The sequence below is a fragment of the Elaeis guineensis genome, chromosome 13, assembly GCF_000442705.2.
Source record: "Elaeis guineensis isolate ETL-2024a chromosome 13, EG11, whole genome shotgun sequence".
Taxonomy (NCBI): Eukaryota; Viridiplantae; Streptophyta; class Magnoliopsida; order Arecales; family Arecaceae; genus Elaeis; species Elaeis guineensis.
In genome coordinates this window covers 75,876,922-75,895,774 of record NC_026005.2, presented here as the reverse complement: position 1 = coordinate 75,895,774, position 18,853 = coordinate 75,876,922, and the positions used below count along the sequence as shown (strand labels likewise).

Sequence of the window (18,853 nt, the reverse complement as noted above, 5' to 3'; positions counted from 1 at the left end):
CACTCATGAAGAACTCTCTCCATAAGCATGCAAGGCATCTCATCACGATATCAATGCATCGCAGCGGAATAAATTCAAATAATTATTATTCAACTGTAATTCAAGTAATTAAATCAAATGTCTTACATCCAATAAAATTTTTACTAAAACAATAAATCTAAGTTCAATGAAGTTGACAATGCTAAATCTCGCCTCTAAAAGCTCTATCCCAATATTTCTTCCCACGCTCGAAATTAATTGTCTGAATCTGAAAAATAGAAAGAAAGGTAATGAGCTAGACATCCCAGTAAGTAACAAATATCTCAACCAGATATTTCAGTTATTATATAATTTTCAAGAATAATGTTGCAAATAAACATAAAAATATATTTCATGCTGATTTAATGCAAATCCAATAATTTCAAATATTCACATATAATATAATCATAAATCCGATTCGATTTCAAAACACTCGTAACTCAACAGCCTCGACTATGACCAACGTTTAACCCCCATTGGCGGGGTCCACAGAATACCAGCGCACAACCCCCACTGGCAGGGTCCAGAAATACCAGCGCACAACCCCCACTGGCAGGGTCCACAAATACCAGCGCACAACCCCCACTGGCAGGGTCCACAAAGTACCAACGTATAATCCCCATTGACGGGGCCCACTGAAACATAGTTAGGCTGAGAGCATAAATCCGATCTATATCAAAATACTTAGTACCACAATATATATCATAATATTTCACTAAACATGTGCATAAATCGATATACCATAACATTTCAAAAGTACTTTTCTTTCAAAACATAATTCCATAAATCATGCATAATTTCAGAGAATAATTATTTATTTTCAGAATAAATATGGAATATCTCAAGAAGATGATTCATTACTTACCTTTTACGGAGCACTGAATGAATAGATCGACTAACTTCTAGGAGATTCTTCCGTGCCTATTATTCAAAATTATATTTTTACATTAATTTTAATTCAAAATTTAATCTAAATAAATTTCAAATCAAGACCTCACTTAAAATCAGACTCTTTCCTGAACTCGATCAAAATCATCAAATGAAGCCTTCTACTATGCTAATCTTAGAAGGATAACTTTAGAGAGAGAGAAATCCATCAAGAGAGAGAAATAGGCTAGAGAGAGAAAATTTTAGAGAGAGAAAGTAGAGAGAGAAAGTCCAATTCCAGAGAGAGAAAATCAGGGTTCAGTCTGAAAGAAGAGAGAGAAGAGAGAGAAACTCTCTCTCTCATCAATTTCAATTATTTATTTATTTATTTATTTACTTACTTATATATATATATTTATTTTTATTATTATTTTTTTTTTCTTTTTCTTCTTTTTCTTCTTTTTTTTTTTCTCTTTCCTTTCTTTTTCTTCTTTTTCTTTTTCTTCTTTTTCTTCTTTTCTTTTTCTTTTTCTTTTCTTTTTCTTCTTCTTCTTCTTCTTTTTCCTTGGTTCCTTCCAGGCCGAACAGGGGACGGTGGGGGTTCTCCGGCCTTGACCGGCCGTTCGGGCCACGGCCGCCGCGGCGGAGGCCGGCGGCTGACGGGAATCACTCCCCCGGTCACGGAGGAGGGTGGCCGGCGATCAATTCCGATCGCCGGCATCGGAAAATTCAAGAAAAATAGCTCAAAAACAGGGTGTCTTTCCCGACCGAAAATCGGCGACTTTCGTCGCCGGCAGCCGCGCACAAATGCATAGGGAGGAAGGAGAAGAAAGAGGGGAGGAAGAGGAAAACTTACCTCAGCCTCCGGAGACCTCGTCGGCGGCAATCACGGCGAGAAATCAAAGGGTGTCCGCAGCCTTCGATCGAGAAAAACGGAGAGAAAGAGAGAGGGAGGAGGCCAATGATCGGTCTCAAGAGGGAGGGGGTCTTCTTATAGAGCACCCTAGGACTCCGAGGGGTCCTAGGAGTCCTAATTTGCTCGGGACTCGCCGGAGAAGAAGACTCCTACGGGAGTCTTCTTCTCGGTTCTACTCTGTTTTTCCTTTTTTTTTTTTTTTTTTCGTTTGAATGGCTTTGGTGGGCTGAGGTTTGGGCTATAACACAAGCTAACTCAAATTTTGTGTAGTCCGATAGCCTTTTATATTTGTACCCCAACAGCACAATACCCTTGGATTGAACTGTCAAAACGAAAAAATTTACAGCACATATAAGAGGCAAAATTGTTGGAGGAAATGATGTTCATTTGCTTAACAAAGAAAGTCAATTTAGCTGTAAATAACAAGCCAACAGTACATATAATAGGGTAGTAGATTGCCTCAAGAGGAACAGAACAGTGACATTTTAACCATATGAAGATCAAACAGGGGTACTTAGAATAAGATTTTGATTTATTCGCCTATGGATTGTACTGATTCAATAGTCACCAAGGAAGGATACAGCATAATGTTGCAATTACCAAACTCTTCACTTTGGATTGACACCAAGCTGCCAGCAATTGAATCAATATGAGAGAGCTCTGGGAGGGGAAAGTTGCCCTCCAAGAATTGTGTCACTTGCCTCATGCTCGGCCTGGCAGCAGGCATTGGGTGTGAGCAAAGTAATCCAAGCTTCAAAACCAGCTCCATTTCTTCTACCACATAGTTACCCTCCAATCTTGGGTCACTTGTCTCAAGGATAGCTCCCCTTCGCCAATTCTTAAACACCCAGTCCACCAAAATCTGCTCCTCTGCTTGTTCACTTGGCTCGATTGGCCTTCTCCCACAAGCAACCTCAAGAACAAATGCTCCAAAAGCAAACACATCAGACCTTGTGGTGGCCTTGCTTGTCCTAGCAAGCTCTGGTGCGATATAGCCCATAGTTCCAACAACATGAGTGGTTTTGGGATCAGTCCCATGATCGTATAATCTAGCTAGGCCAAAATCGCCTAGCCTTCCATTAAATTCACTATCAAGCAATACATTACTAGCTTTGATGTCTCTGTGAATTACTACCTTCTCACAATCTTCATGCAAATAGAGGAGGCAGAAGCTACTCCTTTGATGATTCGAAACCTTTGACTCCAATTGAGCATGGATTTAGGCTGTTCAAAGAGGAGCTTGTCGAGGCTGCCATTAGGCATGTAGTCATAAATTAAGAGGAGCTCACCTTTGCGCCGACAGTACCCCAGTAGCTGCACCAAGTTCCGATGCCGGAGTTGACTGATGCTTGCCATCTCAGTTATAAACTCTCGAACTTCTCTTGATTCATGCTTAACTCTTTTGACTGCAACTTCGATTTTGGAATTGTGCAATACCCCTCTAAAAACCTGACCGAAACCTCCCACTCCTAGAAGATATTTATCCTTGAAGCCCTTAGTTGCTTTAAAAAGATCCTTGTACAAGAATCTTTGTGGTCCAAAATCAAGCTCCCAGTCTTCGAGTAGCTCGGCAAACTTGTTCTTCCTCTTTCTATACAATATGATGGCTGCAAAGCTCATTAGAATGACTGTTGAGACCGCTAATGGTAGCCACAATGTCAAATGCTGTTGTTTCTTGTTGCCTGCACTTAGTGTTCGTGGTGGCAGCGAAGGAAGACTAGAAAGATTCAGTGCTGGAGCTTTTCCATTCATCTTAAAGGTCCACCCAAGAATGTAATGGTATGACATAATGTTACTTGTAGCTGAAGAGAACCCCACATACATGGAATCTAATATTATGCTTGAAAGATTGACATTGCAAGATAGGAGAGGAAGATTGGGTTTAGACATGTTGAGAGGAGCTAATGTTACATTAAGTTGCATTTTGATGCCATCATACTCTATCCAAGCTTGAATCGGTTCGCCACTTATAAGAGTTAGGTTCTTAAACTCAAGATTATGATCATCAGAAACATAACCTGCAGTGTGAGATTCATTAGATATCAAGCTATTGATATCAATTCCAACATGGTTGTTATTAATGTCTTTGAGATCTGGGTTTTGCGCTGTGTCAAACTCAACTGCCAGAATATGATTTGATAATTCACCATTGTTCTTCATGTTGAAAAGGCCAAAGAATTGGTTAGCAAAAGCTCCAGAAAAGTTGGTACTGGGACAGAGAGTAAAGGTGAAACCACTGCCACCCATGTTAGGGTACTCAGGGATGAGTGCAAAGACAAACATTGTAGAGAAGGATTCAACCTTACCGGCCTGTGACTTCTTGAAGCGAAGAGGGACAGGGAAGAAGGCATGGCCTTTTAGATGCCTACTCAGTCTGGTCAGCATCAGAAGGCCATTGGGAAATATAGAGGCAGAACCATCCAGGCTTAGATTAGCCCTCTGGAATCCGTTGAGAGTAAAAGTGTCTTTGCTTGAGGCCACGAGATTCAGGAGGAGAGACCAAGCCAAAATTTTCAGCAGCATTATGGGTAACAGTGTTCTGAGGCTTTAATTATTTGGCTATGGCTTTTTATATTTTTTTTCTAACTAGTAAAGAGAGATGGATGGCTCTCTTTCAAGTGCTGCAGGGAAGTCTTCATAAGAGGTCTTGGGCAATTTACAGGCATTGGCATGTGAAAGTGGGCTCCAGTTTGAGTCTGAAATGAAGTTAGCAAAGAATTCTCAGCTAAACTTTGATGTCATGACTTGATTTAAGCTGATGATGTAGTCTAGATAGACAGAGTGGTTGATTAAAAATAAAAGAAAAGAGAAAGCATTAGTTTAAGTTTTGATCCCACCATAAATCCCACAATATCTGTTGAAGCAATTCATTGAGACAACGCTGCGAAGACCTACAAATTATCCAGCCAGTTTGCCAATACAGAGATTGTAGAAAGGACAAGTCAATTAAGACCGGGGGTCCAACCTGCCAACATCATTGAATATTTCTTCTTCCAGAGGCCCCCAAAATTTCTTTTATAGACTTGACTCAAGATACCACGCATCTCTATAAGTCTCCCGATTTTTCAGCTAAATTAGAACAGGGAAAAAAACTCTTAAAGGCCTGTTTGGCTATTCTCATAGGATTGGACAGAAAATCCTATAAGATTGATGGATTGGGCCATCTATTTAAGCATGACCTTGCATTAACCAAACTCCATCCAGCCAAAATCCTATAGGAAGAAAAAAGGGATCTCTATAGATTTTTTTTTCTTCCTACAGCCTAAAGGCTAAGATCTGGGCTGGGTTCGGACAATCTTTTAGAAAATGCAAGCTAAATGGGCCAATAGTCCAATTCTTATAGGATTTTGAGCCCAATTTTGTAGGAATTTTCAAATAGTCCCAAAGTTGATACGTTAGGAAGCAATTTTTTCTGACCAATTTGCCAATATAGAGATTGTAGAACGGACAAGCCAATTAAGACTTTGGGGTGCAACCGACCAATGCCACTGATTGTTTCTTCTTCTAGAGGCCCCCAAAATTTCTTCCATAGACTTGACTCAAGAAGATACACACATCTCTGTAAGTCCCCCAATTTTTCAGCTAAATTAGAATAGGTAAAAGAAATCTCAAGTTGATTGGTTAAGAAGAATTTCTTTTCTGGCTTTCTGAAATTGCAAGATATGAAACTATCTCCCATACATGATTATGGTATACTCTTCACAAGCTAGCATATTGACATGCGGAACTCTAATGCATTCTAAATTGGAAAGAGGAAACACATTCAATTCATGTGTTTAGTTATCAATTATTTTGTCTTGGACATAATTGGATGAATGAAGATAGGCATGCTCTCTTAGGAAAAAATATTCACCATTTTCCTCCACAAAGAAAAACCAGGGGGTGGGGAAGAGGGGGGTGTGTATGGAAAGATCTATACTATCATATCCGGTCTATGAGGACATCCACTCCATAATGAGGGAGGAACACGACCAAAGACATGGAATTTACCATACTTACTTGTCCAACAAGTGATATTTTTCATCGGTCATTAGGTGTAAGGTAGGTTCCATCATCAAGCACTTGCAATGCCTTGCTACCTTCTGGTCAAGTCATTGGTTGTAGAAGGGACAAGTCAATTAAGACTTTAGGGTGCAACCAGGCAATGTCATTGACTGTTCTTCTAGAGGCCCCCAAAATCTCTTGCATAGACTTGACTCAAGATACCACACATCTCTATCAAGTCCCCCAGTTTTTCAGCAAAATTAGAATAGGAAAAAAAAAAAATCTTAAGTGCTTGTTTGGCTATTCCTAAGAGATTGGACTAGAAATCCTATAAGATTCGTGAATTGGGCTATCCATTTAAGCATGGCCTTATTTTAACTAAACTCCACCCAGCCCAAATCCCATGGGAATGAAAAAAAAAAAAAAAAAAAATCTCTCCATAGATCTTTTTGTCTTCTTCTTGCAGCCCAAAGGCTAGGATCTGGGCTAGATTTGGATAAAAGCACGCTAGATGGGCCAACATGCCAGATGGCTATAAGATTCTCAGCCCAATCCTATAAGAATTTCCAAATATCCCCTAAGTTAATTTGTTAGGAAGTAATTTTTCTGGTCAATTTGCCAATACAGAGACTATAGAAAGGACAAGTCAATTAAGACTTCGGGGTCCAACTGGCCAATATCATTGGATGTTTCTTCTTCCAGAGGCCCCCAAAATTTCTTCCACAGACTTGAGATACCACACATCTCTGTCATTCCCCCAGTTTTTTAGGTAAATCAGAATAGAAGAAAAACCTAAAGTTGATTCGTTCGGAACATTTTTTCTGGCTTTCTCGAATCGTAAGAGATGAAACTATCTCCCATATATGCTCATGGTATATTCTTCACTTGCTAGCATATTGACATGCAGAACTCTGGTGCATTTTAAATTGAAAAATGGAAACGCATTCAAGTCATTATGTTGGAAATAATTGGATGAACGAAGACAGACATGCTCTCTTAGAAAAAGAAAATTCACTGTTGTCCTCCACAAAGAAAAATCAGGGGGTGGGGAACAGAGGGGCATGTGTGGAAAGACCTATACTATCAGAACCAGTTTATGAGGATACATCCACTTAACAATGAAGAAGGAACATGACAAAAGGCATGGAATTCACCGGACCTATCGAACAAGGGATATTTTTCTACAGTAAACAGGCCTAAGTTAGGTTCTATTGTCAAGCACTTGCAATGCCTTGCTACCTTCTGGTCAAGTCAATGACTCTTCTATGGTAGGCTAACAGTCCAATTTTCCCATGACCAGTAAATTGGCTAAATTAGAAAAGTAAGTGAACTGGAATGCATCATTTGAAGATCAAAGCTCCACAGAGCAAGAGGATAGCCATGCTTATGAGAACTGTGCTCTGGTTACTCCTAATTCTCGTAGTCACCAGCGAAGATGAATTCACCTTTGATGGCTTCAACAATACGAACCTTAGCTTGGATGGCATAGCAAGCATATCTGATGGGCTTCTCAGGTTAACCAATGCCACCCGGCAAACCAAAGGTCAGGCCTTCTACCCCATCCCTTTTCAGTTTAGAGAGAAATCCTCTGGTAGAACTCTGTCTTTCTCTACCTCCTTTGTGTTTGCCATTGTTTCTGAGTTTTCCGACATCAGCACTTTTGGGTTTACATTCTGTATAGCACCTACTGAAAGGCTCTCTGGAGATCTAGGCCAATACTTGGGTCTGCTCAATCTGAAGAACGATGGCAACTCATCGAACCATATTGTTGCCGTGGAATTCGACACAACTCAGAACCCCGAATTCTCGGATATTGATGACAACCATGTTGGCATCGATGTCAATGAGATGAGATCACTGAATTCCCACACTGCCGGCTATTTTTCTAATGGTGATGGCAAATTTAACAATCTTAGCATTATAAGTGGGGATCCCATGCAAGTTTGGGTAGAATATGATAGTGGAAATATGCGATTTAATATCACCCTAGCTCCTCTTAGTCTTTCTAAACCCAACCTTCCTCTCCTGTCCTCCACCATCAATCTTTCCAAAATAATTTTGGACACCATGTATGTGGGTTTCACTGCAAGTGAGGGTAATATCCTAACAACTTATTATATCCTTGGGTGGAGCTTCAAGATCAATGGGGAAGCTCAGCCTCTCAATCTTGCAAGGCTGCCTTCACTCCCACGCAAAACTTATAAAGCAAAATCAAAGACTATGGTGATATGGTTGCCAATATCTATGTCAATCCTTGTGTTAGCTACAATATTGGTCATTACACACTTGGTGATGAGGAAGAAAAAGTTTGCGGAGATACTTGAAGATTGGGAGCAGGAGTATGGACCTCAAAGATTCACATACAAAGATCTCTATAGAGCTACAAATGGCTTCAAGGACGAAGGTCTTCTTGGGGCTGGTGGATTTGGTAGGGTCTATCGAGGGGTCTTGCCAACTTCCAAAGCTGAAGTCGCAGTTAAAAGAATCTCTCATGAATCAAGGCAGGGAGTGAGACAATTCATAGCGGAGATTGTAAGCCTTGGCCAGCTCCGACATCGGAACCTTGTTCGACTCCAAGGATATTGTCGACGGAAAGGAGAGCTGCTCCTTGTCTATGACTTCATGCCCAATGGCAGCTTGGACAAGTTTCTGTTCAACCAAGCTGCATTTGGCCTTGGCTGGAGTCAAAGATTCCAAATCATCAAAGGTGTGGCATCAGGCCTCCTATATCTTCATGAAGATTGGGAGAAAGTAGTAATTCACAGAGACATCAAGGCCAGCAATGTATTACTGGACAGCGAATTCAATGGAAGGTTAGGTGACTTTGGCCTTGCCAGACTATACGATCATGGAACTAATCCTCAGACTACACATATAGTTGGAACTATAGGATATCTTGCACCAGAACTCACTAAGACTGGCAAGGCAACTAAAAACACTGATGTGTTTGCTTTTGGCACATTCCTTCTTGAAATTGCTTGTGGAAAGAGGCCAATAGAGCCACAAAGACAAGGAGATGACATACTTTTGGTGGACTGGGTGCTGGAGAAGTGGCAGAAGGGTGCAATTCTTGAAACTAGTGACCCAAGAATGGGCAGCGAGTATGTGGTAGAGGAAGTGGAATTGGTTTTGAAGCTAGGCTTGCTCTGTTGTCACCCCCTGGCTGGCGCTAGGCCAAGCATGATGCAGGTAATGCAGTTTTTGGATGGGGATGTTCCTCTCCCGGAGTTGTCACCTGCTAATCTGAGTGCTGAAGTCTGGGCATCACTCCAGGATGAAGGCTTTGACAATTATGTAATGTTGTATTTCTCATCAGAGGGCACTATGTCATTTATTTCTGAAGGCCGATGATCATTAAATCAAATTATTAAGCTATTGCGACAAGCAGGTCGGAACCTTGGAAATTTCCCATCATAAATCCTTCACTTTTCATGTCATCCTTGCAGAGGAACCACACAATTCTATTTTCTATCAGATGTCTTGGAAGAGTCCACATCTAGCATAAATGAAGGTGTGACAGAAGCAAAAGCAGTTTTACTTTCGTCCTTTCTTTTCCTCTCCCTTCTTCTCTCTCACTTATCGCATGGCATAATACTTGTACAGTTGTATTATTACAAGGCTTATGTAAGATATGTTCGCAATCTTTCTTTCATTCAGTTAGGTGGTCTAAACAATCACATGTCCATATTTTGTCTCTTCTATTTTGTTTTCATAAACCTAAAACTCACATAACATTTAAGCCAATTGTTTTTTTTTTTTTTTTTTTTAATATTAGCAAAAATCTTGGTTAATAGAATATATATTCTCGCCGACGAACCATATCTCAGCTGGTTGGCGTCCCTACCAGGGTTCAAAAACAGCAGCAATTTCATCAAGGATATGAAGTGATTCTGATTGGTTGCATGACACGGGGACAGGCTTCTGATCACGAATGGTTCATTAGCATCTCATGGTGATGAAAATACCAGGCTAAGGGGATAAGAGCAGTGCTAGTGACCTCTACTCCATCCTCTTTTTCCAATGCCCTGTCGTCAATCGTTGCTCTTATTATTTTACACATTCTTGATTTTGTTTTCTTGTACTCTGTTTTACTTTACTCTCTCCTACCATCATGATTGCAGCTCCAGTAGAGACTAAGAACCAATATGGAGGTGAAACATGGGAAGAGAAAAATACATGTCCTTGACGCCCAATGTGTCAGAACTGAAGACTCAACTCTGTGTAGCCTAATGTTGCAAGTTGCAACGTTGTGATCTGAGATGCAAATTCTAATTTTCCATCATAAAGAAGATCATGGCCAAGGTTGGTATATGATGGAAGTAATTTGATCGCCTGTATGTTTGCATTCTGACTGGTTGGCACAGTCCTTTATTAAAGATTAGAAGATTGATGAGCTTACAATGCCAGCGATCCTTATGATGATTTTGCTTTTGAGTCTAGCTCTACCTCCAGAAGACTGCAGCTTCAATGGATTATAACTTTACATTCAAACCATTTAGCATCATCAGTCTTAATCTGTAAGGTTTAGCGATGGCAGCTGTTAGGATTTGATACCTCGAGATTTGATCTATATTGAGTCTACAGCGAGGTCCGCGATGAAAAACGAAGTCCAACGAGACTAAGATCACTTCAAACGAAACTCAGACGGAGGAGATACGCGCTTTTGAAGTCGGCATGAAGCCGAGACGGTGGAGGATGGCCGGTGGCGGGCCGACGGAGCGGCGGTGGCGTGGCTGCACGTAGCCGGATGCGGCCCAGTGCGCGGGCTGGGTGCGCGCAGGGCGCGGCCCAGCGGCCAGGCCCGGCCTAGGCCCGGCGCGTGGGGCGCGCGGGCTGGCCCAGGCCTGAACGCACGAGGTGCGGTCCAGGCCCAGGCGTGCGTGCGGTGGTGCGGCCCAGGCCCATGTGCGGGCCGGCCCAGGCTCAGGCTCCGCTGGGACCTGTTTACCCCAGTCTACCGTGGATCGGATGGTCCATTGATGGGCGTATGGACCGTAGATTCGTTTTCTATCTATTTCGTACAGTTCACGGCACTGTTCCATAGACCGACGTGCGATCGGATGGTCTTGATGGCTCCCGATCATGATCCAACGGTTCGGAGCTTGATCTTGGGTTTGTTTGGGTCTGTTTAGGAAATCTAAACCTAATCTAACACGGGATTAAGCCTATAAAATGCCTGATTAGGGGAATAGTTGCTGTGTGTGATTCGGTGGCTCAGTTTTATGGATGCGCGGACAGCTCCGTACGTGGAGAAGAGAAGACCAAAATCCATGAAAAGAGAGAGGGATGCGCAGCGTGAGAGGAGAAGCTCCAGGGAGGTTTCTGGACAGCAGACATCGATCGCTTCAGGGGTTTATGGGGGTTTTCTTAGAGAGAGCTTTTATGAGGGAGAACTTTCTGTGAAAGAGAAATTGGGTGTATAAGGATTGAGGGTAAGATCTCCTCTTGTAAATTTTTTTTTTCATATTGAAGTTTGCATGTCCCATGGAGGCGAGCCCTTTTTTGGCTGATGCATGTATTTTGATTATTTTTATTTTATTTCTACTTTCTTCCTGCTGTATCACGTGGTACTGAAAAGGTCCTGAAAAGTGATATCCTGGCCAGACATCTATCAACAAGTGGTATTATAGTGAGGCGGTACAAAGACGCAGATTGCAGCGGTGGTGAGCAAGACTGAAGACGGAGAAGACAGAATCAATCAAGATGGAAATCAATAAGTTTGATGAAAAGAGCAATTTCTCCTTGTGACAAGCAAGGATGAAGGACGTGCTCATCCAGCAAGGATTGATTGATGCTCTCTTGTGCGAGGAGAAGCCGATCACCATGGAGGTGCAGGATTAGAAATGCTGGTAAGTACCATCTGCATGTACCTAGCGAATGAGGTGGTGATCTATGTGCTTAGCGAGATTTCTCCGACGGTGCTGTGGTCGAAGGTCGAGGAGTTGTACATGACGAAATCTCTTACCAACACTCTTTTCCTCTGGAGGTAGTTTTATCACCTGCGGATGACTGAAGGACAAAGCATGCAAGAGCATCTAAGTCACTTTCAGAAGATCCTCACCGACCTCCTCAGCGTTGGTGAGAATGTTGAGGAGAAGATCAGGATGTTGGTTTTGCTAGCGTCGCTTTCACCTTCGTATGAGTCCTTGGTGACTGCTGTTCTAATGAAAAAGAGCACCATCAAGATGGACGAGGTCACCGCAATGATACTCCAGAAGGAGGTTCTCAGGAGGGAGAATCTGGCTTCAAGCTTAGATGGCGGTAGCTCAGCTTTGATGGCTTTTGGAGGAGCAGAAGGTGGTAAACGGAGCGACAGGAGATCGTGACGAGGGCAGTCCTAGTCCAGGAGGGACTTGAGCAAAATCAGATGTTACCGATGTGAGGAGTTGGGGCATCTAGTCAGAGATTGTCCTCAACTCAAAAATCGGACGATGGCTGCCATGACGACGGTCAGCAGTAATTCAGATGGAGATGTCCTGAAGATATTTGATGAGATATCTACTTCTTTCCTCTAGTGGATATTAGATTCTACATGCACCCATCACGTATGTTGCAGAGAGGAGCAGTTTAACTCTCTAAAGAACAGTGAGGGCACTATTTATCTGCCGGATGGATTGAGCTGTGCGATCAGAGGCATCGGGATGGTCAGCTGGAGGACACATGATGGTGCAGTGAGGAGATTGGGAGAGGTCCGATACATACTCGATTTTAGACGAAATCTTATCTTACTGAGTAGACTAGATTTGAGAGACTACAGGATGGTAACTGATAGAAAAATCCTGAAGGTGCTACGTGGCGATAGGATTATACTGGAGGAGAAGAAGAAAAGGAGAAAACATTATGACCTGATGGGGAGTCCAGTGCTAGGTAGAGCTTCAGGAGTCAGGCAGAGCCTAGAACGAGGTGGAGCTCCAGGTGGAGGTGGATCGGGCACGAGACAGGAGACTTGGGAGGAAAAAAATGACATCGCAAGGTGAGATTCCTATTACCGTAGGACGATGTCCCGAGTAGGTCTCAAGTCAAGAAGAGCACAGATACGACGGAGATGAGATCGAGCGGTCTGGCTTGACTCTCATGTTTGCCCATCCATGATCAGCAAGTGATTGCCTCAGGGCATGGGGGCGAGGAGATCCAGAAGCTCTCGGAGTTAGAAGGAGGCCAAAGATCGAGTCGAGATAGAGATTGTTGAGATTTGATATCTCAAGATTTGATCTACATTGAGTCCACAACAAGATCTGCGATGAAAAATGGAGTCTAACGAGATTAAGATCATCTCAAACGGAGCTCAGACAGAGGAGATATGCACTTTTGAAGTCGGCACGAAGCTCGAGGTGATGGAGGACGGTCAGCGGCCGGTGGTGGTGCGGTCGCGTGTGACGGGACACAGCCCAGTGCATAGCAGCGTGCGGGCTGGGTGTGCTCAGGGTGCGGCCCAGCGGCTAGGCCAGGCCAGGCCCAGGCCCAGGCGCACGGGGCGCGCGGGCTGGCACAGGCCCACGCATGGGCTAGCCCAGGCCCAGGCTCCGTTGGGGCCTGTTTACCCCAGTCTACCATGGACCGAGTGGTCCACCGACAGGCGTGTGGACCACAGATTCATTTTTCATTCATTTGTGCGGTCCACGGTACTGTTCCATGGACCGACAAACGATCAAACGGTCCGGGTGGCTCCCGATCACGATCTGACGGTTCGAGGCTTGATCTGGAGTTTGTTTGGGCCTGTTTAGAAGATCTAAACCTAATCAAACATGGGATTAAGCCTATAAAATGCCTGATTAGGGGAATAGTTGCTGTGTGTGGTTCGATGGCTCAATTTTGTGGATGCGCGGATGGCTCCGTGTGTGGAAAAGAGAAGACCAGAACCCGTGAAAAGAGAGAGGGACGCGCAGCGCTGAGAGTAGAAGCTCTAGGGAGGTTTCTGTTGGATATATGTCCTAGAAGTCAATATTAGCTAACACATTTCATATGTCTAAGATATGATTTTGTACTTATTGGATAGTTATATTACCATTCATGTCTATGTGTCCATGAATCATCCAAAGGATTAATAAGATGATGACACATTCTCAAAGATTTGAGAATTTGAGGCATATGTCATTGATGGTTGATTCCTAAATTACTCCTGATCATAGGATCATCATGGGGATGGTGATTAATCCGGATAGACTAGTGCACAGATCGCTTCTTTGGGACAGATGGATCTCGAGTCTGCAGTGTAGGGACACTAGAGCGAGAGTGCAGGTGGTTGTTAGAGAACAACTAGCATTGAGTGTGACCAACACGAGAAGTCACATGGATGTCTGCTCACTCATTAGTGACTTTCTCAATGCTGCAGTTGTATGACTGATCTTTTGATCTGAGATGACACTATTTGCTCGTAGTGAAGCTACTGAAGTTTGACTGACACATCAACATGGGTCTCAAAGAGCCCTTGTAGTGAATGTTGGTGACAGTTGATCCACTGTAGGAGTGGGGTGTGTATACAAATGAGATCTATCGACTCTAGCAGAAGGGAGTAGTCCTATGGATTTAAGAGGCTGAGTCCTTAAGTCTATGGCCATAGCAACATGATTGATGGAAAAGAGTTTTCATAGAATCACATATGGACTTAAGCTGATTAAATCTATCATATGACTGATGTTGAGGTTTGACGATTTATCTATGACCTGCCATCTAGTCAGAACTCACGATAGAGAGACTGAACCCGTGTGTGTGGTTCGATGGCTCAGTTTTGTGGATGGGTAGATGGCTCCGTGTGTGGAGAAGAGAAGACCAGAACCCGTGAAAAGAGAGAGGGACGCGCAGCGCTGAGAGGAGAAGCTCCAGGGAGGTTTCTGTTGGATATATGCTCTAGAAGCTAATTTTGACTGACACATTTCATATATCTAAGACATGATTTTATACTTATTGGACAGTTATATTACCATTCATGTCTATGTGTCTATGAATCATCAAGAGATTAACAAGATAATGACACATATTCTCAAAGATTTGAGAATTTGAGGCATATGTCATTGATGGTTAATTCCTAAATTACTCCTGATCATAGGATCATCATGGAGATGATGATAAATCTGGATAAACTAGTGCATGGATCGCTTCTTTTAGACAGATGGATCTCGAGTCTGCAGTGTAGGGACACTGAAGCGAGAGTGTAGGTGGTTGTTAGAGAACAATTAGCATTGAGTGTGACCAACATGAAAAGTCACATGGATGTCTGCTCACTCATTAGTGACTTTCTCGATGCTGCAGTTGTATGACTGGTCCTTTGATATGAGATGACACTACTGCTCGCAGTGAAGCTACTGAAGTTTTACTGACACATCAATATGGGTCTCAAAGAGTCCTTGTAGTGGATGTTGGTGACAGTTGATGCAGTGTAGGAGTGGGGTGTACATCAAGATGGGATCTATCGATTCTAGCAGAAGGAAGTAGTCCTATAAAATTTAAGAGGCTGAGTCCTTAAGTCTATGACTATAGCAATGTGATTGATGAAAATAAATTTTCATAGAATCACATATGGACTTAAGCTGATTAAATCTATCATATGACCGATGTTGATGTTTGACGATTTATCTATGACCTGCCATATAGTCGGGACTCACGATAGAGGGATTGAATCACACGTTAACTACACCTAAAAATTTATTTCAGTTCTATTAGGTTGCCACTACATACTGCTAGGTGTCACTAGTGGATTGTGAGAGCTTAGTAGGATTATTCTGGATCGACAATCCTTGTTGAGTTAGAGTAGAATTATTCTGACTCATTAAAAAGAGTTTCAATGATACGATAATAAAGATCATTGTATGTCTCACAACCAGATAGAATTGAACCTATGAGATCACACAACAAATGGATTAGGTCTGGAATAAGTAATTAAGCTTATGAAGTGTCAATTGGATTTAGAGAAACTCATTGGGTTCATGGTAACTTTTTTAGCACATAGTTGGATCCAATTCCTCTTTTCATTGGGATTATTTATTTGATAAGTTAATTCTAACTTAATTACCTACTAATAACCTACATAAATAAGATTCATGAGGCTTTAATTATTGGATGTCTAAGATTTTGGATCATACAAAATAAGAGTGCAAGTCCCTTATAAATCTCCTTGATAGTTATTATGGGGCGCCACTTTGATTTGATCAATTTGGGCGTGTCCATTAATTAGAGGGCTTTTGGTTTTCATATGGGGTGTCTCTTGAGTGCAAAAGAGGTGTCTAATTATGGGTGCAAAGGCTCCAATAGTTGGTGCCTAATGGACTTCCTAATGTAAGTTGGATAACTTAAGTTAATAAGAATCATAATGCAAGTAGGACCTGTATTATGAGATTGAATAGGATTCAATCTTTTTACCTATTTAAAGGGACCTCCCCTAAGATCCTTAGAGCATTAAAATCAGCAGCCCCTCACACCCAAAGGCTCTCCCCACGCCCTCTCTTCCTCTCCCTTTCTCTTCTCTTGGGTGTTCTATACACCCCTTCCTTGGGATGCACATCCCAAGGAGTTTCATGTCCTAAGAAGTTTGGGTACCTCTTCTTTGTTGGTTTCTAACATCCGGTAGCAGCACATAGCAAGGAGAAACTATAGAGAGAAGAGAAGAAGAAGAAGATCAAGGAGAAAGATCAAGTGTTGATCATGATCCAAGCTTCGTTCAGATTCAGCAAGCTGAATTTTGGAGAATCAAAATTCAGATTAAAGAAGACTGTTCCAAGCTGATCCTAAGTAGATACTCATAGAGGTCGGATACTTGTGCGGCTAAAAGAGAGCATCTTCTCTTTCAGATCCAGTTTTGAAGAAAGAGATTACGAAATAAGTATGTGATTTGATCACAATCTGAATTTCAGCATATATCAATTTCGGTATATGAAATAGATCATGTGGTTTTATATTTTTATGTATACAAAATTAAGATTAAAATTATTTTAATCTTATTCTCTACTGCGGTATTTAGAAAATAAAATTTTTTGAAACACATATGCATGCATCAAATCCCAAAATCTAATAGTGATATCAGAGCTACGAGTTTTCATATGCTGAATTTTAATATACATATTTTTAAAAAAAATTAAAATTAATTTTTTCTTGATACATGAGATGTATGGATGGATCTTCAAATTTGAAATTTAATTTTAAATTTAATTCTAGAATATATAGTTGATATGTTGATGCATACATATGTCTAAAAATTGATCTAGAAAGAGTTCTGGTTTATGTGAAATAGATACATGCATGAAATCTGAATTTTTTTATGATCTGAATTTTGATTCATATGTATGATATATGATTGCATATTTAGATCATAAATTTAACTTTAATCTGATCTATGATTAGTATATGAGATATATGATATCATGTTTAGATCTAAAATTTTGTTTAAGATCTGATTTTACATGCATATATGTGATATATGTTTGTATGTTACAACTTGAAAATTATTTTCATATTTTATACTTACTTTCATGTAAAGTATTTAGATCTAAAATATGATTTTAGAATCTAAATTTATATTTATGTATGAGAATTTTGATCATAAAAAAATCAAAAATTAGGTCATGTAATAGGATTATATCTAAGATTTTTGATTTGGGACATATCGATCTAATTCGATTAAGTAATTGGTTAAATTGAGTCAAGTGTTGAATTGAGTTAGATCAATTAAGTTAATGATCATATAATTATTGTTGATCAAATCGATTGAGTCCCATATGTAGAATCGATTAACCTAAAGACCTAATTTGACTTGTTGATTTGAGTCCGATTCACTTGAGCTAACCAATTCTGATCAATTATCCAATTGGTGTCTTAAGCAAGTAATTGAAAGATGATTTTTTAATTAGTACGGTTCGCTTACATGATCAATTTATTGATATCTAAAGAAAGCAATGGGGGGACCTCCACTAATCTCCACTTACCTGATCAATTTGAAAGATTGAGTCTCAAATATGGTTGTTTGATGGTTTGATTTAGCCCATGCCAATTACACAAGTCATGTGATGACTGATTAGATGAGGTCAAAACCTAAATCTCTTCACAAAATATTAAGTCCAAGGTCTTCCATCGTTGTAGATGTGCGGGCATGCTACCGACGTTGATTGTTTTCGACTGGTCACAGTGGTTCAGTTGTATCGTAAATACACAACCACTCTATTAGCAAAGAGTTACTGTGGGGTAAAAATGGATTGGGCCCAATAATTGTTAGGTGAGGGATCTAATGACGGCTTTACACATGCTTGTGAATGGTGGGTCTGACTTAACTAAGAAGTACAGGTAATAACTGTTAGGTGAACCCACATGACTTAGAGACCAGTAGCTGTAATATACTTAGAGAAGTATCTGGGCAAGGAGTTGTCCACGCATCGATGTTTATTCGTATGACCAATAACTATTAAGTGAGGTGCACGACATCGGTTGGACCGCAGCACCCACTAAAATTTAATTATCATGTTAGGATTTTTGTTTCTCCATCTGGAGAGTGTGGAAGTTCTGATAAAATAGTGAGAGTCTCTTTTTGCATCTAAAAGTCTCTAGAATAAAATTATAAAATAAATATAAAACTCAATTAAAATCTTTACTCTCTGTTGTTTATTGTCTCAGCTTTTAATCCTCTAGCTTGAATCTAGATATCAATCGATTAATCAAAATCGAGTATATAGACTGGCTTATAAATTTAAGAATTATTCTTAATTTTAAAAAATTAAGCAATGTTCTCTACTATATTATTCTAATATTAATAATCCGTCCAACCCATAGTCAACGAGCTATACTTGACGAGTGGATGGACAATGACAATAAAGATAGGTGCTATGCATGAGTACATGTACACTGCCAACGACATGTTGATCATCCATAAGTGTTTGAGATAATCAGAGTCACACAGCACATGTGATGTATGATGGGTAGTCAGTCTATGATCGTTATTTGATAATGATCGAGGACATTAAAGAGCTTAAAAGGCTCAACATGACTATGCATAAGGAATTGCTTATGGATTTGATCATGTGATTTTTGATTAATTTATATGGATAGTTTATGATAAACTACCATATGAAAAACCATTATGGTACT

The 18,853-nt window shown here is 40.9% G+C and overlaps 2 protein-coding genes across 2 annotated transcripts; one reads left to right on the top strand and one right to left on the bottom strand.

Annotated features, from left to right (window-relative positions):
• Positions 1-2,318: 2,318 nt before the first annotated feature.
• Positions 2,319-4,324, bottom strand: LOC105055957 (L-type lectin-domain containing receptor kinase SIT2-like). Its single transcript, XM_010937999.2, is given in 2 exon segments — positions 2,319-2,968; positions 2,971-4,324. Coding segments are annotated over 2 exon segments (1,989 nt in total). The 3' UTR covers positions 2,319-2,333.
• A 2,841-nt stretch (positions 4,325-7,165) lies between these two features.
• LOC105055899 (L-type lectin-domain containing receptor kinase SIT2-like) lies at positions 7,166-9,437 on the top strand. The gene has a single exon (XM_010937915.4). The coding sequence runs from the start codon at positions 7,166-7,168 to the stop codon at positions 9,134-9,136; it is 1,971 nt and encodes a 656-aa protein (XP_010936217.1). The 3' UTR covers positions 9,137-9,437.
• Positions 9,438-18,853: the final 9,416 nt, after the last annotated feature.